Source organism: Geotrypetes seraphini, chromosome 2 (assembly GCF_902459505.1).
Source record: "Geotrypetes seraphini chromosome 2, aGeoSer1.1, whole genome shotgun sequence".
Lineage (NCBI taxonomy): Eukaryota > Metazoa > Chordata > Amphibia > Gymnophiona > Dermophiidae > Geotrypetes > Geotrypetes seraphini.
The window spans coordinates 404,873,869-404,896,123 of NC_047085.1; the positions used below are offsets into that span (position 1 = coordinate 404,873,869).

Sequence of the window (22,255 nt, forward strand, 5' to 3'; positions counted from 1 at the left end):
TTTACAAAAATAATTCCCTGCACAGTCAAGCCTGCAAGGATTACTAGATGTCTTTCAGCAGCTCCCCTCCCTCCCCCTTACCTTCATGGTGATTTTCTTTCTTTTTTTTTTTTTTTGTCTTCCAGCTGCCCGAGCCAGCTTTCATCAAGTCGCGTGTGGCTGCCAAAACTTCTCCTCTGATGCAACTTCCTGTTTCCGGTTGTGTCAGAGGGGAAGTTTCAGCAGCCACACGTGACATGATGAAAGCCAGCTCGGGCAGCTGGAAGACAAAAAAAAAAAGAAAATCACCACGAAGGTAAGGGGGAGGGATGGAGATGCCCGATCAGTGACGTGTCATTCTCTAGCTCAGGGGTGCCCACACATTTTGGACTAGCGAGCTACTTTTAAAATGACCAAGTCAAAATGATCTACCAACAATAAAATTTTAAAAAACACAAAGCACACTGTACGCAGAGAAAATGTTAATTATCATTTATATTCCACGGGTTTACAAAGAGGTTAAGGCAGACGACTCTATGTAATGTCAGCTCAGTAACAACTATACAAAAATTGACAAATATTCCCCCTCCCTTTTTACCAAGGCAATTTGTAGCGCAGGGAACTGCCCTGCGCTGTTCTCAATGCACATAGGCTCCCTGCGCTAAAAAACACTATTGTGGTTTAGTAAAAGGAGCAAAATATAGACAGCAGACATAAATTCTCAAAAAAGAAAATATTTTGATCACTAAATTGAAAATAAAATCTTTTTTCTTACCTTTGTTGTCTGGTAATTTCATGAGTCTCTGGTTGCACTTTATTCTTCTAACTGTGCATCCAATATTTCTTCCCTTCTTTCAGCCTCCTGTATGTTTCCTCTCCTCCAGACCTCATTCCCTCCCCCATCTTTTTCTTTCTTTCATCCTGCCCCCTTCTTTCTTTCTCTCTCCATGCTCCCTTTCTGTCTGTCTCCCTGTCTTTATGTCTCCCATCTTTCTTTCTGTCTCCCTGCCCCCCCCTATCTTTCTCCCTGCCTTTCCCCAAGCCACCGCCATCGGGGAACAGGCCGCCACCGAGTTCTGAGCTCTCCCTGCTTCCCTTCCCCATAAAGAGGACGCTGAAACACTGGGCCGCCCAACCTTCCCCACCCGATGCCAATTCTAAGTCGGAGAGGAAGTTCTGGGCCAGCCAGTGATTGAGCCACTACTAAACTTCTAGAAGGTAGTGAAAACCTATTTGTTTATTTGATACCCCCAGATCAATGCACATGACTTCACCACCCCACAGCAGCTAATAATACTGTAATCAGCTGTAAATCGCTAGGCTGTACTAACTCACTTGTATACATTCACAACATATGTAAATTGAAACAAACTAGCCTTTACAAACTACCTCTGGCCACAAATATTCTACCCCAGAATGAGCTGTAATCTGAAACGAAATGTTAATCTAAAATGCAATGTAATTTAAAATGTAATTTCGAAACATAATCCCAAATAATATATCTAACGCAACACTTAGCTCTTACCCTTGTTCTCTCTCCAACATTTTCCCTTAACTATTGAATGTATCAATATACAGTATAATTTAGGGCTCCTTTTACTAAGCTATGATAGCGGTTTTAGTGCGCGTACAGCTGGCATTAGTTCTAGCCGTGTAGCGCAAGTTTAGCATGCGCTAAAAATGCTATCACAGCTTAGTAAAAGGAGCCCTAAGTAACCCGTCCTGTACTATGTATGTAATCTTGTAACTGTATGGATTGAGTCCTATACAGTTTTTTGTGTGAATTATCAAGTTGAATCAATAATAAAGTCCATATCAGGAACATCAACACTCCACAGAGTCTTTTGTTTTGGTTACACTTCTCTACTGTGGAGTCATTGGGTCAACTTCCTTGGTGTTGCTCCTTTTTCTGGAGCCATATGGTAACCCTAGTGTACAGCTGAGGGTGTGGCAAATAACAGTAAGTAACCAGTCCCAGGAGTGAAATAGTGCAGAAAGAAAGTCAAATATGCTTTCAACTAATGCAGATTGCTCTCTGGAAATGCCATATTTAATAAGGGCAAGACTAGTAGGAAGATTGATACTCTTTTATGTAAAACTTAGGGCTCCTTTTACGAAGGTGCGCTAGGGTTTTAACGTGCGGAATAGCACACGCTAGCCCTTAACGCCAACATTGAGCTGGCGTTAGTTCTAGAAGCGTAGCGCGCGGTAATTTCCTGCGTGCGCTAACGTTAGCGCACCTCAGTAAAAGGAGCCCTTAATGTACTGTAAACAAATGACAGTGCATGCATCTTTTTTTTTCTTCTCTTAGGTTTTCTATTGCCCTATGGCTCTCTTTATACCACCTTCGGTGTATGCTGTTCATCTTCAGTTCAACCTTCTTTACCAGTTTTGGATACACACAGAGGTAAATCAGTGTTTGAGCTACACTTTCAAAGTGATCCTTATGTAGTATTCTGGCAATCTAATTGTAGAGGCTTTATGGGTTTTTTTTTTCTGAATCCTTTAGGGAAAAACAGTTTATTCTTTTTAACTGAATAAATATGGCTACGTTCATGCGAAACAAGATAAAACCAGAGAAAGGGGGCTGGGACTTGATATACTGCCTGTCTGTGGTTACAATCAAAGCAATTTGCATATTATATATACAGATATATATTTTGTACCTTGGGCAATGGCCTTACCTTTGGCGTTGCGCCATTCGAACATACTCTGGCAGTTTAGAAAGGGTGTGAAAACTGTTTCATTTGAGCGCTCTTTTGGTGCTGTCATGGAACTGTGTGAGCTAGAGTTCGTTTTCTGTTTCTGTTTCTGTTTTCTGAGTTCTGTTTCTGTTTCTGAAAGGAATTTATCAAATAGGTATGTTTTCCTGAAGGTGAAGTAGTTAAGTTCTATTCTTATGGGCATTGGAAGGGCATTCCAGGTACTCGTAGCGATGTACATGAAGAGGGTGTTGAATATTCACTTATATTTTCACTCCCTGACTGTTCTGTTATATTTCTGTGTTTGTAATTTATTAAACCTTGCTGGTAAAATAATAGTGGGGTACATGGGGTTCCTGAGATGAAAACAATTCAATGTTCATTCTAGTGGAATAGGCACATAATTCTGGAACACTTGGGTTGTGCATCTCTGGTCACGAGATCCTGTGTAGAGAGCCTCATTTACATTTTTCTACTGTGCCTCCCATCCCTTTGCGCTGTCTTGTAATAACTCAGTTTTACTGTCTACTGCGAGATAGTAGGAGCCACACTGTTCTGCATGTGTTTATTTTAAATTTAATGTTGAGTTTCTTCAACTAGTTGTGAGGCATTTTGGTGCTGCATAAGCTCCCAATTTAGGTACATCTCTGGCTGCAGGGAACATAGACTCTGAGGACAATAGTCAGTATCCAAGAGGCAGCCTGTTTGACAGGGCTTCTGCTTGGCTAGCCTGCATTAACAATCTGCAAGCTCCCTTGGGAGTATAGCTCACTCCAAGTTTTGCTCATAGAGGGCTTGAGCACAGGCTAAACACAGTTTTGCCCGCAGATAGCTTGAGCTCAGGCCCCATGGCGGTTTTTCACCAGGATCAGATGCTGACTATGCTTCTTCCCCTGACTTCACATGCGAGTTCCGGTGAGAGGTCTCAGTATGGAGGTTGGCCTGAGGGCAGTCTGAAGAAGCAAACCATCCAGATGTCCTGGCTTCTCTGAGGTTGAAGTTCTCTGGCTGCAGTTTCAGCCCTTTTGCAGCTCCCAGCACCATCACGGCACAGTGAGTAAAGCTGTGACAGCCTATGGGAGAAATTGGGGTGGGGGGCTTTAAAAATCATTTTTAAAGGCTCCTGTGGCTAGGGACAGGGTCCTCTACATCTAAACCTATTTCCTGATTTTTTTTGACCCCTTATTTAGCTCCCACAGTGCGTTTTTAGCACTAAATTTACTGCTGTAACAGCCATCTTGGATTTCCTAATTTTAAAATAAAAGCTTCTATCTGCCTCAGAACACCTCAGTTTAGTCAGAATCAGTCTAGATGGACTCCTTAGGCCAGGATACTAAGGATTCATGCCAGATATACAACGGATGGATAGCCAAGGGCTGTCTTGTGTTTCATGTGGAACATGACAGGGTATGGGAATCCCTCTAGAAGTATGGGGTTCCTCTTGGATTGAGTTCCAGGTCAGAAATCCCGGCTAGAGCTGGAAACTGACGAAATGACTTCACAGGCAAAGCATAGCCACGCATCTACCATGCCACCCCAGAGTGGATCACAAGAGTGCCTGCCAGAGCCTTCTGAGCATTCTGGTCTGGCTTTTGCTCTAAAATTTATAAATATGATGTACGAAGCATACCTAAATTACAGTGGTCACAGTGACCCCTTGGGTGTGTGTGTGGGGGGTGAGACAGTGGTAGCTCTAGCAGTTATTCCCTCTAAGGATGCATTTTTCTGCGGCAGAGCCATGTGCAGGATGCAGGGGTTCAATCAGAAGAGGACTGGGATGTGAATTTGATATTCATGCCTTTGCAGTCCCATTTGGGGTCGTCAGTATTTGGAGACTTGGCAACACACCTAGAAGAGTCAGGTTCCGACCAGGTGGCATCCCTGAATCTCTGATGGAACCTGACTGTGTACAGGCTGTTCAAGCCGTCAATGCTTTTGAAGATTATTACTGAGTTTGTCCAATAATTCAAGATAGAGACTTCTTAGCCCTCTACTGCCCAGTGATCACTCATGAGCAGCACCAAGCTCAGACCATGTTCTTTCCCTTCCATCCAGAAATTACTAAGATGCTTACAGATCACTGGGAAGTCCCAGAAGGGCCCCTTCGAGTGGCTAAGCCATGACAAAATGCTACCTGAATTTCTTCAGCTGTTCAGTCCACCATAGGTGGATTCCCTAGTGGCACAGGTTGCAAGGCATTCCTCACTCCCCAGTGAAGGGGGAGTGGTGTTGGATACAGTTAAGAGACTATTTCAAGCTGTGGTGTTGGGGATGAAGGTGGCATCAGTGTCATCATACGTCGCATGAGGTTGTCATTCAAAATTACATCGGTCTCTGGGAGCAGATGCTGATGCGGATCCCCAGTTTCTTGTTTTAGGAGCAGATTATGCGGCAGATGCTCTGTATGATCTATACTGGATCCTGAGTAAGATTTATGCGTCTGCTGTTTCTGCCCGTAGAATGCTCTAGATTAGACAGTGGGCGGGAGATTCATCCTCAAAAGCTATGCTAAGCAAATTGCCGTTTAAGGATCGATTGCTCTTTGGTAAAGGTCTGCACTGAAAATGAAAGTCTTTACCTGACAGCAGACCAAGAGCCCCTAGACCTAGAGGGTCAGGTTGAGCTAATTTTCGCATCTCTTGGTACTTTCACCATTACTCAGAAGGACCTTTGGTCTAGAGATCTTTTCAAGACTCGAGACAGAGATTTGTGGTGCTAAGCACCCCCAGTCCTATGCATCTTGCCCCACAGCGGCCCCCAAGAAACAGTTCTGATGCCAGGTCAGGAGCTGTACTTCCAAGGATAGGAGGGAGGTTGTCAGCTTACTGGGAGCAGTGAGCAAAGATCACTTCAAACCACTGGGTATTGGAAATTATTCAGGAAGGGTACAAGATTGAGTTCTTTTGTCCCTTTCTAGACCTCTATCTGGATTCTTAAACGATGAAGCCAGAAAAGATGGTCCGAGTCTAAGCCATGGTAAAGAGCCTATTAGATCTAGCAGCCATAGAAGCTGTCCCAGATGAAGAATCAGGCTCAGATAGATACTCCATATACTTTATCATACTCAAACAAAACTCAGAAGACTGGAAGTTGATCCTGGATCTGTAATTGATCAATGTGGCTCTCAAGATGCTGTGTTTCCACATGGAACCGGTAAGGTTGGCCATTGCCTCCATGGCGCCAGAGGAATTTTTTGCCTGACTGGACTTGACAGAGGCCTATCTGCATATCCTCATTTTCTCAGATCACAGGAAAATCTTGAGATTCCAGTTCTCGGCTCTTCAATTTGAACTAGCCATGGTGCCAACCACCTTCACCAAGGTGATTGTTGTAGTAGCAGCACACCTCTGCAAGGAGGATATACAAGTGCATCCATACGTGGATGATTGGCTAATATGAGCTCTGTCTGAATCCGAGGGAAGGACGGCAGTGGAGCACATGGTAATGCTTGGGCTGGGTAATAAACTTCTTAAAAAGCTACCTGGAGCTGACATAGTCCCTTGAATATTTGGGAGTCCTTTTCTACATGAAGGATAACAAAGTTTTTCTCCCCAAAGTCTGCAAAGTGAAGCTCATTTGTTAGATCAGGGAGTTTTGGGACAGGCCAGCACTGACGGCTTGGCATTACTTGCAAATGCTGGGGTCAATGGTAGTAACTATAGACATGGTTCCATGGGCGAGGACACATTTAGACTCTCTTTAGGATACACTCTTTTTTTTTTAAACTTTATCTTTATTGAATTTTCAAAATAATCACAACCTTGTTCAAGAAAATCAGTTGCAAATGGTACAGTACAAATTAAATCATTTCTCTAAAGAAGCAAATTAAACTTTCTTAGACCACAACCAATCCTTGGAGAATTCCTGGAAAATGTGAAGAGAAACAATAATTCTTACAGCAACCTAATATAAAAGAATAGGCTTAGCAGTAAGGTTCCATGTTCAACTTAATTAACACTAGTAGTAAACAGTTTCTTCATATCAAGAAATGCGCGCAAGTGTTCAGGTAAAAAAAAGGCATATTTAACTGCAAGATACTTGACTAAACATTTGCATGGATAGGCTAAGAGAAAAGTTGCCCCCAGCGTCACTGTCTCAGTTCTCACTGTCAAGAAAAGTTTACGTCTCTCTTGTGTTTGCCTTGTGACATCTGGGTATATCCAAACCCTTTTCCCCAGAAAAGGTGATTGAGAATTTTGAAAGTATAATTTCAGAAGTGAATTAGCATCTTGCTCAAACACAAAAGAAACCAGTAAAGTGGCTCGCTCTGTGGAGTCTGTAAGCGATGATTCAAGTATATCTGTATGATTTAAGTGCTCCACAGCGGGACCTTGAGGAGTGGCTCCTAACTTTTTTGTAGGAATATAATAAATACGATTGACCGGAGGAATTAAGTCAACTGAGTATTTCAATACTTCAACAAGATATTTTCTTAGCATTTCCATAGATGACACTTCAATTGAATAAGGAAAATTGAGAATTTGCACATTTAATCTTCTATTATAATTTTCCAATTGTTCTATTTTCTTATTCAAATGTATTTTATCTTTGACCAATTCTGAAGATAGAGTTTGTAATACAGTAATTTTAGTCTTGACCTGAGATACTTCTATATTAAATTGTTCTATAGTACCCTGCAGTTTCTCTCCCAAGGCATTAACGAGCACTGCAATTTCTTTAGAAGAACTGGAAACTGTTGTGTTGATCTTCATGAGAGCCTCCCATATGCTCTCGAGTGACACTGCCTCAGATTTCTTTGGTTGGGGAGAAATCTCCAAAGTTTCTCCTGCCTCCAGTTTCTTCCACACAGCTACAACCCCTGCTCCTGGGGTCTCCCTCGAGAATACCAAATCGGGAGTCACATCCGGGTCAGCCGCGTCGGGTGCTTGGAACGGCGGTGGAACTGACACCGGAGGGGAGAGAGATACCTCCCAGTCTGAAGCCCCAGTCTCTCTTCCAGCCGGGGTGCCGCCAGACTGGCCTGATGGAAGGGGAATCTGCCCCGACAAACTTGAACATGGAGCGCTGTAAGGGAGTAGAAGTTCATGCCGTAGGGGGGTGTTGGCTCGAACTACTCCCTTCCTCTTTGAATGTGGCATGCTCGTGACAGTTGAAACTAAAAACTCAAACGCTCCTGAAGGTCGAAGTCAGAGACGCCGAGGGTAAGCTGCTGCCATCTTGGAATCCTCTCTCTATAGGATACACTCTTATCTTGCTGGTCACCACAAATGGATGTGTTGCAGATGCCTCTACCTTGGACAACAGAGGTGTGTCGCAGTTTGAACTGCTGGATAAAGCCACAATTTCTATCCTGTTGAGTGCTGCTTCGCATCCCTACATGGGGTGATCCTGAGGACAGATGTCAGCTTTTTTTTGGGCTGGGGTGCTCACCGCGAAGGTTACTTGATGCAGGGGCGCTAGTCTCCTGCCCAGAGAAAGTGGTTGATCAACTGGTTGGAGCTGAAAGCTATCCACCTGGTGCTCCAGGCGCTCAGAAGCTTACTGCAGGACAAAGCCGTACGCATTTGCTCAGACAATGTAACAGCAGTAGCCTATTTCAAATGGCCAAGGGTACCAAGAGTGCTCCTCTATGACTGGAGGCCCAAATGCTGTTCCAGTGCACGGAGACCCACCTGTTGGCCCTCTCGGCAGCACATGTAGCGGGATAGACAATGTGCAAGTGGTTTCCTCAGCTGGCAGACTCTGGATCCCTGAGAATGGGCTTTGTGTCAGTAAGCGTTTGACAGCATTGAGAGTTGGTGGGGCGCCCGATGTTCGACCTCATGGTGTCAGCTGAAACATGGTGTAAATCCTTGCATCTAAATTATTTTATAACTGTAAGCGTAAATTGCGTGAATGCCACTGATCATTCTATGACCCTCCTTTGCTGCGCCGCCTTTTTAGAACAGCATGTAAAATTTAATTCCAGTCAACTGGGATCTTAACAAGCAATTTTTTTGTGCTATCAGTGCTGATTGGCTCATTATTTGTTTCTTCGCTTTTTTGTAAAGGTCAGTCATTTTATCCTGATAAGTCATATGTACTTGTAACAATTTTGTAAAAAAAAAAAGAATATACCAGCTAATATTCGGCATGATTTAGCCAGGCAGGAATGGCTCCTGACTGGAATTCAATGCTGGTCACTGGATACTGTGCTGGTATTGAATTTCTGATTTCACCACCGACCATGGTCCAGTTGTCTGTTGTGGTCTGAATATTGGATGGGTAATCTTTATTTCTATGTTTAGTTATACAGAAATCAGCTTTTGAAATGTAACTGAAACCTGAATATAAGACTGTCTCTTGAATGTTTTAATGTACAATGCTGCATACGTCTAGTAGCACTATAGAAATGATTAGTAGTAGTAATTTGAATGCCTGTTTTATTTGAAACTTGACTTTTTGGTTGAGAGGCAAAGCAGTTGTTCGTGCCAGTGATCTGCCTCCTAAATAATTTATTGCAAGTACATGCAATGGAGCCCTGTATTGTACAAACATGCCCTTGGCCTTATTGTCCAATGGAGCCAGGCTTTTGACTGCTCAGTCCGTCGTTATGTATTTATCAGAGATTCACCCCCTAGGAAGATCTTTATGTTCCTAACAGGCCTGACTCCTTCAGATTGTTTTATTTCTAATCTATAAATATTGTTACTGCGCGCCTCAGTTTTGGAAATTTGGCTACCTCCATTTTACATGCTTGCTGGACTAGAAAACTGCCTCATCAGATAGGAAAACAGTTTGGCAGTATATAAATCAGAATTGCTGAAGATTTCAAAGTGTGAAACCGGGCAAGGAAGCTGTGTATCCCAGGAGTTCTGCTTTTCCTCAGGTTCCCTGCAGAGCATTCACATGGCAAATGTGACCACCAGGGCCATCTGTATAAATACTTGGACATGTTGTCTTGAATTAACACAACAGCACTGGCGGGGACTGCAATTAAGTCTTTGTTCTTATGTTTCCTCGCCAGATGGTGCAAAATATGAATTGAACTAAAGATGAATATTAAAACAGGTTGGGTTAGAAAAAAAATATCAGAGTGAATGGATGTTTGAAGAATGTCAAATTGTCTGTGACTGTTGAAATAAATCTGCATTTGTTAACACTTCACTGGACAGTTTATGGTATATTTCATACTTTAATTGTTATGAAATTACATACACCAGATCTGCCCAGATATGCCATCTTCTGTTGCAATGTTTTGATAGGTTTTACCCTTAAAGACGACAAACTACCACAGATTTCTTTTAACATTACTGTAAATGAACATTAATCAGTTGTCAAATAAAGCTATAATTTAAGAACGTTGCATTTTTAAAAAATATATTTAGTAAGTGGAAACTTGGTTTTTAAGGTTGCTGAGCTCATGAGATTCCTGCGATGATTGAGCTGTATTTCTACATGTGAATCACTATGCCTACATTAATATTAGAAGCCCAGCTTCTAGGTAAAGAGATCACATAAATGTAGAGAATTTTTGTCAAGTTGCACTTAGGGCTCCTTTTACTAAGCCGCGTTAGTGTTTTTAGGGCACGCAGCATTTTAGCGTGCGCTAAACCAAGTTTCAAGTTTCAAGTTTATTAACTTTTTAATATACCGACCATCACCAAGTATCTGGCCGGTTCACAATAAAATTTATACAGAGGAGAAAAGAAAAAGAAAAAATTTAAAATATAAAATGTAGTGGGTGAACATTAAAGACATAATTTGACTAACATGAAAGTGAGGATATGAGGGGAAGGGGGGGGGGGAAGTTACATATTTTGGAGAAGAGAGGGAAATAGTGAGGATAGGGAAAAACCCGTGCTACGCGGCTAGAACTAACACCAAGTCAATGCTGGCATTAGCGTCTAGCGCGTGCAGCAATATAGCGTGCGCTGTTCCGCGCGCTAACGCCCTAACGCGGCTTAGTAAGTCTTTCAATGTGCTGGAACAAATAGGGAAAATACTCAGAATACCTGATTACTATTCAGCGTAAACCACTTAGGATGTAGGCAGTATATATGACGATGGGAAAGAAAACAAATTTAATAAATAAATATGAGGGTAAATCAAAAAGTAAAGGCAAAATACATTTAATGGCTTACTGTGAGCAATCGAACATGTCATTTTTCCACATAGTCCCCATGCAAGACAACGCATTTGTTGTATTGTTCAACTAGCTTCTGCATTCCCGCAGAGAAGTTTTTCGGCTGCTCCTGAAGCCAGGTGAGCGCTGCTTCCTTTACTTCATCATGGTTTGTCTTTTGCTCTCTGAGTCGCAGAGATGCACACATGTCTTTGTCGCTGGTGACAGTTCTCTCCAGAATACTTAGATATTCTTCACACCATCTCAGGAACTTGGTCACAACGTCTCCACATGCTGTTGCTTGTGCAGATCTGTAAGCTGTTTGGGAACCCATCGTGCACAGACTTTTCCTGCATCCCAAGTCATCATGAATTATGGCAAATGCAGATCCATAGCTGATATCCAAATGAGACATCGTTATTCGTTGGTCTTGTGCATTTGTGTGTTGGTGTTGATGGATGACCAGAACGACCTTTGTCAGTTACACCTGTTCTTCCTGCTTTAAATCTTTTTACCCACTCATCAACTTTTTGTTGACTCATGGTGCTAATTTCCCTATGCAAATTCTATGTAATTTAAACTTATTATTTTCCCTTTAAGTGTAATGATGTTTGTTTTTTATGTATTGTTTTTCCTTTCTCCAATTTATATTCATTGTAAACCCTTTAGGTTTTAGCTTCGGTTTTATATTTGCGGTATATTAAATAAATTGAATTTGAACTAGGTTTCCAATGACTGTTTCATTTCAGGAAAGCCTCAGATGGTACACAAATGCTGGCACTCAGAAATACCAGCTCTTATAAGAGTCCTGTAACCATGCTTCCAAGGGCTGTTTCTTTAAGAGTACATACCTGCCGACACTCAAAAATACTAGCTCTTAAAAGAGCCGTACTGTGAACAGCGAAGGCTCTCCCAGGTTGCCATCGATCTTTGTTTGCACTGTTGCTCTGTTTCTTTTTCTCTGCACTGGTTGTTGTTATTTGTGCCTTGTTTCAAGTTCACTTAAATAAAGTTTTAAAAAAGAAGAATCCTGTTATCACTACAGGCAGTCCCCAGGTTAAGAATGAGTTACGTTTTTAAAGCTGTTCTTTTTTTTTTTGAATAAAGTTTTTATTGAGATATACACACAACATAAAATATACATAGTAGATGCAACAGCAATTAATGAAACAAGGCACAATGTGCAACATTCTGGAATACACTGAAAGTGCTGCCAACCAAATAACATGTGCAATCCCTATGATCAAGCAACAACAAACCACAATAGCCCATACCCCCCCCACCCTCCCCCCAGGGACAAAACACAATACCCACAACACTTAAAAAGGTTGAGAACCATCAAAGCCCATACCCAGCAGAAAATAGAAGAGGAATAGGAATATGAAATCCCCCACATCCCCGCCCTCCCAGTTCAGCCCCAAATGTAGCTCAAGTCCCCGGTCCGTCCCTACCTCCAACCTCCACAGAAGCCCGAAATCTACGCCAAATGCGAGCATAGCCATGTTGTTTGCCATGCCGCAAAGCCGTTAAGTGGTAAAGAAGTTGCCATGAAAGCAAGCGCTGCTCCACCATAGCCCAGGTGGGAGAGAGCGCTTGATTCCACAAGGAGGCTAAAGCCAACCTGGCAGCAATGAATGCCAGCTTACAAAACATAGAATCTCCCCAGGCAAGATCTAATTGATGCCAATACAATAGGGCATGTCGCCAACTCTCCGGGATCTGGATATCAAGGATCTGGGACACCCTTTTAAAGCTGTTCTTAAGTCGGATTTGTATGTAACTCAGACCTTGTAGATTTTAAGATTCTTACTGCTTACCTCTGACCAAAGGGCCAACTGTCCCTACCAGTGTACCCTCTAAAGTACAACATTCACAACCACACTGTTCTTAATGTGGCTGTGTATCATTCCTGAATCTGCTGCAGGAGAAGCATAGGAGTCTATGCCACTGGAAATACTGCTCAGTGAAATCAAATGAAACCACAACTGTGCTCTTAAGTATGAGTTCTACTTAAGTCGGACGTCTGTAACTTGGGAACTGCCTGTACTTATAGGGTTTTTCCTCTAGAGCAGTGATTCTTAACCTTTTTTTGAGTCATGGACCCTTTTAAGAATCTGATGAAAACTGTGGATCCCCTTCCCTAGAAATATTCACATAAACACAATTTTGCATGCAATGAATATAGCGTACTTTATTTATCGAGATGTGATTGTCTCATACATATATGACATATACAAAATATTATTAAACTTTAAAGTAGGGGTGTCCAACCTTTTGGCTTCCCTGAACCACATTGGAAGAAAAGAGTTTGGTGCCACAAAAACACTAACGCTAGCTGATGGGCAAAAAAAAAAAAAGGTTGAACAGGTCCCAAATTTGCAATCACTAATATAGAAGATGTATGTATCTAATAATAAACCTTCATTAAAGGGACACTGTGGAGAGGAGCCCAAAAATGCAGTAATAACCTGACGGAGCGATCCTCAACTTGTGCCGCTGACAGCGGAAGCCTGGTTCTCCCATTCACTTCTATTACAGCTATGGCAATCCTCATCAGAGCAGGGATGCTGAAGCAGCTGTCAGAGGAGCATGTGGAGGATCGCTCAGTCAGGGTATTACTGCTTTTTTGGGTTTCTCTCCACAGTGTCCCTTTATAATTGTTTTTGATATTTTTTACTTTTTTTTTAAGTAATGTCTCCTCTAAAACCAGATATAACATACATAACTGAGGTGCAAGCCAATTGGCAATTTCATGTTATTAAAAAATTACCTTTCCTTCTCAGTCTGTAGCCATTCAAAATATGGAAAATCAACCGCCCATCTTCTTGTCTCAGTCTGTACATCTTAGTTCACATGCCAAAAAATTTACATGCTGCTTTTGGCTTTCCTTGACCTGGAAAGTTTTTAATTACACTGCTGTGTTGAGTGGGTCCTCACTTGTTGCATATTAATTGCATGTAGCAAGGGTTCCAAAAATCAGATTCAGTCACTTTCATGGCCCTCCCTAGCTCACTCATAATTTTATTAAGATTTGAAGAGGGTGTGAGAGCTGAGTTTGGAGAGCCTTGGTGAACCTAACACCCAATAAAGTACAAAAAAAAGTCATTTATAATAATAATAAAAAAACAATCTCCTGCAACTAATTGAGATTTGTGATGGGGGCAGTTCTGCAGGTGAGGGGTAGATTTTTTTCAGTGAGATTAAGATTTTTTCCCAAATTTGTAAATAATAGCAGCCTATGAGATATTCAGTAATGCTAGAGGCATCGTCGTGTTTCAGCATTTTAAATCTTTATTAAGTTTTCAAAGCCAACAAAAAGTGCGATACAATATATATACAAATAATAATAATCAAATAAGCACTTATAATCAATCAGTATCAATAAAAAATAAAACCCCCTCTTCCAGCCAACATTTTCATCAGGGAATAAACCACACAAAAGATATACCCCCCCTCCCCTCTCCTCCCCCCCCACCCGGATGTGTGTGTATTATAACAACAGAAATAAAGATAAAAGACATCAATGGGCCCCAAACTAACTTGAATATCTTAGTATGCCCCAGCATGTCCGCATTCATCTTCTCATACTTATAACTTAAGCATAAATTCACCCACCAAAAAGTAAAACTAAGGCGATCCCAATTTTTTCAATTACGAGTAACCATTTGCATGGCTATCCCGGTCATAATAAGGAATAGCCAACATTTATATCTCTTCAATGAGGGTTTAAGATTCAATATTATCCCACATATGACAACCTTATATGTCAATGGAATCAATGACTCCAGTATGGTATTAATCTGTCCCCATACTGACTTCCAAAAGTTGAGTATCAAAAGCAGCAGAACAGCAGATGATCCAGTGTCCCTATATCAAGATGACAGTGCCAGCATCTATTAGATTTAGAACTATCTAATTTCTGCAAATGAACAGGGGTCCAGAAACTTCTATGTAACAAAAAAAACCATGTTTGTCTCATAGATGGTGACACCGTACATCTCATCCTCCAAGTCCAAATTCGTGGCCATTGAGACGCAGAAATCTGCTGCTATATCTCAATGCTCCAAATGTCTCTCAGATTAGTTTTTGGTTTCTTATTCATATAACCAGATATTAATTTATACCACTGGGCGGCCTGATGCCCTAGGAAATCTGTCTGGAAGCATAGGACCTGCAAGTTATATTGATTTTTTTAAATTTCGCCAATTAGGGAACCCCTTCTGAATGGCTTGCTTCAACTGCAACCACTTATAAATTTGAGACTTTGAAATACCAAAAGATTGTTGCAGTTGTGAAAAATCAAGCATTTTCCCATTTGATATAACATCATCTAGTGTACGTATACCTGCCTGCATCCAGTGCTTCCAGGCGATCTTAGACTCGCTAATTTGAATCTTGGAGTTTAGCCATAAGGATTGACACATGGATTTCTTTACTGGAATCTCAGTTAAATTGTTAATAAATTTCAAGATTTTCCAGGTGTCAAATAAAATACTATTGACCTTAACATAACTGGGTAACTTGATACTCAACACATGAAACAACTGTAATGGGGACATAAGTTGCAACTCTAAGTAAAGCCAATCAGGGAGATGTTCCATAAACTCAGGAAGGATCCAGTACATACCCTGACGCAGTATATAGGCCTGATGGTACCTATAAAAATTTGGGAAATTTACCCCAACTGCCGCAATTGGTTTTTGTAAAGATACTAAAGCAATACGAGCAGTTTTACCTAGCAAAATAAATTTGGTGAGAATACTATTCAATTTCTTATAAAAGGACCCCTGAAAATAAACTGGCAACATACCCATTTGGTAGCAAACCACAGGCAAAATCATCATTTTAACCGTTTGGACTCTTCCCCCACCAAGGCAGATGTAGTGGGTTCCATTGCTCACACATTTCTGAGACCTTTAGCAGTAAGGATTTTTCATTTACTTTCACCGTCTCTTCCAATGTTTTTTGAATCCAAATCCTCAGCATTTTAATGATATCTAATTGAAAAAAAGTCTACCCCTCACTTGTAGAACTGCCCCATCACAAATCACAATCAGTTGTAGAAGATTTCTTTTTATTATAAATGACTTTTTTGCATTTTATTGGGTGTTAGGTTCACCAGGGCTCTTCAAACTCAGCTCTCGCACCCTCTTCAAATCTTAACAAATTACCCTGGCCTAAGTACTAGGCAGCACACTAGAGGCCACACACCACAGGCTGCACGTGCGCAGTACAGACAGTCCCCAGGTTAAGAACAATTTCCATTTTTTAAACCGTTCTTAAGTTAAATTTGCATGTAACTCGGATCCTAGCATTCTTCCCACCTTCTCCACCTCCTTGAGACCCCTCTTGCATCCTTTTCCATCCATCCCACTGTTCCTTCTCCACCACCACATCCAACATTATTCCCTCTCATCTCTCTCTTCCCCATGCATCTCTACCTCACTCCTCTCCCACCACCATGCCCAACAATACTCCTCTTTCTTCATCTCCCATGTACACCATCTTTCTTTCCCTCTCTCAGACACCCAATTCTCCCTTTCTATTCCCTCCCTCACCTCAGCATCTCTTTCCCTCATTCCCTCCATTCTTCCATCCTATGCTCTTGCTCCCCTCCCTCCTTCCCTTCATTTGTATCACAGGTTCTTACCCCCTCCCTCCTGTTCAAAGTTTGTGCTCCCTCCCTCTCGAGTCCTAACATGCCCCTCTCCCTCCCATTCTGTGCTTAAAATACATGCCTCCCTCCGGCGGGTATTTACCATGTGGCCGGCTCCCTCCTCCTCTCTGCCACAGTCATTTCTTTGCACAAAGCCGCAGGCGGCAGCTCTTACGCACGTCCCACAGCTGAGCTATTCAGAACCATATAGTGTGATCTCATCCTGGGCTATTTATATGCTCACTAAAGCCTAAAATTTGACACCTGCCCTAGACCAAGGGTTCATTTTATAGCTCACATGCTTTTTCAGAGGCTCAGCTAACAGGATGTGTGGTGGGATATGGATGGAGGAAATAATGCTGTCAGAGCACATTGGAAGATGTGAGGTAAAGGAGGGGAAGATGAAGAAAGCAAGAGAGAAGGAGGAAGAGACGAGATATACCAACCCATATATGAACAATTTTAAAAATCCCATTTATTAAAGAGAAAACTCCGTACAGTAAATAAGGCACAGCGCTTTGACTATTACAGATAGACATTTTTCACAATTTCCGATCAAACTGCAGCAGCTTGAGCCATTAAGTTCTTGATAAAAGGGCTGTGGGTCATGCATTTGATATGCTGCCTTTCTGTGGCACAGCCACAGTGGTTTACTTATTATATACAGGTACTTTCTCTGTTCCTAGGGGGTTCAACATTTTTTTGTTCTTGGGCTAATGGAGGGATAATACTTGTCCAGGGTCACAAGGAGTTACAGTGGAATTCAAACCTACTTCCCCTGGTTCTCAACCCACTGCACTAACCGTTAGACTATTCCTCCATATCAGATAGGACTAAGAATAATGGTCACACTGAGTACATAAACTGTTCTACTACTGTAAGAAGTCTGTGTCTCTACTGTTAAAATTCAAGTCCTTATTCCACCTATCTTATTGCTAACTCATGCTGTACCTATAGTGTGTTATACATCTTATCCTTATTTGAAATCCTTACCACAACTATTGTATTGGTAACTTATATTATGTATGTAAACTTGTAACCTATTCTGGGCTCTTTTGGGAGGACAGGCTAAAAAAAAATTGAATAAATAAATAAACAATGCAACGTCTTCCTAGCTGCTTCTCAAACATTCATACCTCAATGAAATGGTTAGTTTATAAGGCTGAACTTTCCAAACTCTTGGTCAGGATCCCAAATAGAGTCACAAAACCTAAGTATGGGGGTCACAAGTTAAGTGGATTCTCTATAGGTGCATTATTATTCTGCATTTCTATGGGGTCACACAGTTTTATTTGACCGCATTCATGGGATCACAGCCACAAAAAAGAAAAGATCGGGAATCACTGCTATAAGGGTTATGGTGCACTGTGTTGCTTGTCACTGGTTATATAGTAGTTTACCAACAAAGGAAGGTCAAGGAAGGAGAACTTTTTAAAAAGTGGACTTTGGAGGGTTTTTTTTGTTTGTTTGTTTTCTGTTGTTTGAAAGCCAAGCCTTTTCTACAAAATTTCTTTTTTGATGTTAAGACTTGAATACTAGATTAGAACAAGACAAGAACTAGAATTGCTCAAGTGAAGTCATAACGTCACTACACCTACAAGAAGTGTATCCAGTACAAAAGGTGCAAACAAGGATTATCGAAAGCAAAGAGCTTAACAAGATGCTCGTATTCTGAGCCCTCAGTAAGGCAACAAACAGGAGCTAAATGCACAAAACACTGAAACAACGGGAAACAAGCCTAGAAGAGGGGCCAAAATGTTCAAGCCTGCTCTTGAGCTGCTTCCTGCTGGGTCATGTGTAAATGTTTAGACTAATGGCATATGCATGTGCAAAAATGCCAATATCTATGTATTTATGTTTTTCTACCCTCTTCTTGGCAGAGCCATTCCAGATGCTTTACAATAATTCAATACAAATGAATAAAACACAGATCAAGTAAACATTTGATAAAAGTACTAAAAAACAGTAACCTCTATCATGTCCTCTAAGATAGACCCTAAGGAAGTGACTTCAGAGGGAAAGCTGAGACCGGCACCACCAGCAGGTTGGAAATGCTGCTTGTGCCAGCGAAGAACCGAAGAGGTACCGGGGGGGGGAGGGGGGAACAGAGAGGAGGAAATATTCCAGTGTCACAACCAAGACGGTGCCTGGGGCAGCCTGCCTCCCCTGCCCTTACTATGCCACTGGATTGTTAGAATATGAATGCTATAATGATAGTATGAAAATTTAATTAGCATACCAAAAGCTTTCATAGAAGGGTATTATTAAATAAAAAGTTCAAGGTTCAAAGCTGAATTTATTTGATATACCACAGATTTAAAAGTTTTTGGACCCCTGTTCGTTTACAAAAGTTGGACTGTTCTAAGTCTGGACTGTCATCTCGAGGTTGGGTCACTGGATCATTTATTATTCTATTGTCAGCTGAAGGGAGATATGATTGAAGTCTACAAAATCCTGAGTGGAGTAGAACGGGTACAAGTGAATCGATTTTTCGCTCCGTCAAAAATAACAAAGACTAGGGGACACTCGATGAAGTTACAGGGAAATACTTTTAAAACCAATAGGAGGAAATTTTTCTTCACTCAGAGAATAGTTAAGCTCTGGAACGTGTTGCCAGAAGATGTGGTAAGAGCGGATAGCGTAGCTGGTTTTAAGAAAGGTTTGGACAAGTTCCTGGAGGAAAAGTCCATAGTCTGTTATTGAAAAAGACATGGGGGAAGTCACTGCTTGCCCTGGATCGGCAGCATGGAATGTTGCTACTCTTTGGGGTTCTAGAATCTTGTTACTCTCTGGGATTCCGGAATCTTGCTATTCCAAGTTTCCAAGTTTATTAGTTTTTAATATCCCGATCATAAAACAAATATCTGACCGATTAACAATAAAAATTTTAATATAGATTAGAAAGAAATAGTGGGGGTGTGTAAGAATAATTAGGGTAAACATATATGACACTTACAAACAGACTAGAAAGTGAGGATAAGTTGGGAGGAAAAGAAAAGTTACATAATTATTAGAGGAAAATGAGATAGAGGAATGGGATAAAACATGAAGGATGAGGGTGCATGGAAAAGGTGATGCATGCTGAAGAAGGTTGGATTCTTAGAGTAACTAATAAATAGAAAATTTATTCTTTGACATTCTAAATGGAATGTTGCTACTCCTTGGGTTTTGGCCAGGTACTAGTGACCTGGCTTGGTCACCGTGAAGAAGGGCTACTGGGCTAGATGGATCATTGGTCTGACCCAGTAAGGCTATTCTTATGTTCTAAAGGTAAAAAAAAAAAAAAATGGGGGGTGAGATTTGATATACCACCTTTCTGTGGTTACAGTCAAAGCAGTTTATATTTATTTATTAAAAAAATTATATACCACATTCAGCTATGTGGTTTTCACATAAAATCTTGTTTCCCTAAGATTATCATTAATCGGCCCTGTTATAAACAGGGATAGATCACAAATTCAATCAATTCAGAAATACAAGCAGGTTTAAATCACACATTGCTATCAAAAAAATTATAAAAGGTGATAATCAACTGAAATATATCTTAGCGGGGGGGCGCTGCTGAGCCCAAGCAAGATGGCAGCCTGAAACCTTAGCTCCCACAATCTCCCGTTTCAAAGTGCAAACAAAGCTACTGAATCGAATAATTTTATACAACGGAACAATATCAAGTATACACTTGAGGGTACTGCACGGAATCCTTTCGTTTTTGTACACTTATCTTGCATCGATGTCGGACAAAAAGGTGGGCAAAAGGCACAAGCCTGACCCGATATCTCCATCGAAGACGCCGCTCCCCTCTGCTGCTGGAGACACAAATCGCGAGATTTTAGCAGAACTACGGGAGCTTAAAGAGCTGGCTTCCGAAACGAAAGTGAGTACAGACGAAATAAATGAAAAACTTACTGCACTCACGGCGGATTTTACGCTGATGCAAACACGTGTTACTACTCTAGAATCCAAGATGGAGGCGACATCAGTACAAGTTGTAGAATTGCGCCGGCAAACCAAACGCATAGCAAATTTAGAACAAGAACTGGAAGATAGTAACAATCGCTCGAGGCGCTGCAACCTGCGCATTTTGGGTTTACCAGAGAATGGGCAAGATAATGAGCTGCCTAAACAACTTGAAACACTCCTTCCTAAAATGCTTGATCTTACATTCCAGCGTGATTTTGAGATCGAACGCGTTCACCGAGTGCCGTCCACACGATCCTCTAACGACCGCCGACCCAGACCGATAGTCCTCAAATTGCTACGCTATCAGCAAGTACTAGACATTCTACAACGGGCCAAGATCAAGGCGCCAATCAAGCACGAGGGCGCCACCATATTATTTTTTCCGGATCTAAGCAAGGCCACAGCACACCGGCGCAAACAACTCCTAGCGTACCGGCCACAGCTCAAAGCTTTAAATGCCAGATTCGGTATGTTTTACCCGGCTCGAATGAAAGTGACTTTAAATAATCACACCACTGATTTCAACAACCCAGAAGAGCTGGCCTCCTTTATTGAGCAACAGGCTCCAACACCTATAAACCAGGTTTGACTAGCTTTCAGGGACACAATGATAGCTCACTCACTCACATTGTGAATTTACGGACTCTTATGTTCTGTTTTCATACCATATTGCTGAACATATGTCCTTAATGCTTTCATCTGTCTATTGATATTGATATTATACTTTGAACTTATTGCTTATGTTCCAGTATTGGGGTTCTGTAATGTTTGCCTGTTAAGTTTCTCTCAGAAAATTGGGAGTTTTGGGTTTCTTCCCTGCCTCTCTTATTTCCTTAGCTGCACTCACACTGTTTGTTAGAGGTGCAAATAGTGGCACCATAGTTTATTCGTTGTGCATACTACTGGCTCTAATGAAGTATTTTTCTTTTTATATGGGTATGACATGCTCTTTCTTATATGTTGGAATCTGCTTTTTCTTAGTGAAATGGATGCTGAATTGTATATCTATCTACATGAATGAGATTGCTATATTTTATTTGTACTGTAATGTCTCTTAACATTATATCCTTAAATACAAAGGGGCTGAACAAAAAGATCAAATTTAAAAAAATCCTGACTTATCTTGAAGACTACAACCGTGATGTTGTCATGCTCCAAGAGACACATCTCACTGCTGTAGCTTCCTCCAAGATTCGCTACTCTTGGTCTCACATACCATATTATTCACCTGCTTGTGAACGCAAGGGAGGGGTACTCACCCTAATACGCAATAAAACTGATATTACCCCAATCTCCTCCTCCTCTGACCTTAATGGTCGTTGGGTTAAAGTCATAATCAAACATGCAGGTGAGAAGTTCTGCTTATTTAATTTGTATGGTCCGAATGTGAATCAACCAGATTTTTTTCACGTTATCAAAGCATCGCTACTGAAGGATGCAGATTCACAGCTGATAGTAGCTGGTGATTTCAATATGGTATTGGATCCGACAAGAGATAAGAAATCCAATTGTATGTACAAAAAAACTAAATCTTGGTATGCATTGCAGGATCTGATCTCAGACACTGAGCTTGTTGATATTTGGAGACCTATGCATCCCGATACTGATGCCTTCACTTTTTTCTCTTCTCACCATGCATCATACTCACGTATAGACTTGTTTTTGTTTGGTGAATCTCTCGTCAACACAGTGGTGAAAACTGATATATCTACCATTAGTATCTCTGATCACGCTGCCATCACTATTTCAATTAAATCTAGATCACCTTTATCATCTTCTAAACAGTGGCGTTTCAATAATACACTACTACAGGACCCGCAATTCTGCCGGATGATGAGGATTCAGATTGAGGAATATTTTCATCATAACAAACCTGAACATACGTCGTGGACC

At 41.3% G+C, this 22,255-nt stretch overlaps 1 protein-coding gene across 4 annotated transcripts in view; it reads left to right on the forward strand.

The window, feature by feature from the left end:
* Window positions 1–22,255, forward strand: part of LOC117354104 (alkylglycerol monooxygenase-like) — a 375,767-nt gene that overhangs the window by 133,615 nt on the left and 219,897 nt on the right. For all 4 annotated transcript variants that reach the window (XM_033930979.1, XM_033930982.1, XM_033930983.1 and 1 more), the window contains exon 5: window positions 2,291–2,386. In XM_033930979.1, coding sequence (XP_033786870.1) covers window positions 2,291–2,386 — 96 coding nt within the window. The remainder of the gene's footprint in view (window positions 1–2,290; window positions 2,387–22,255) is intronic.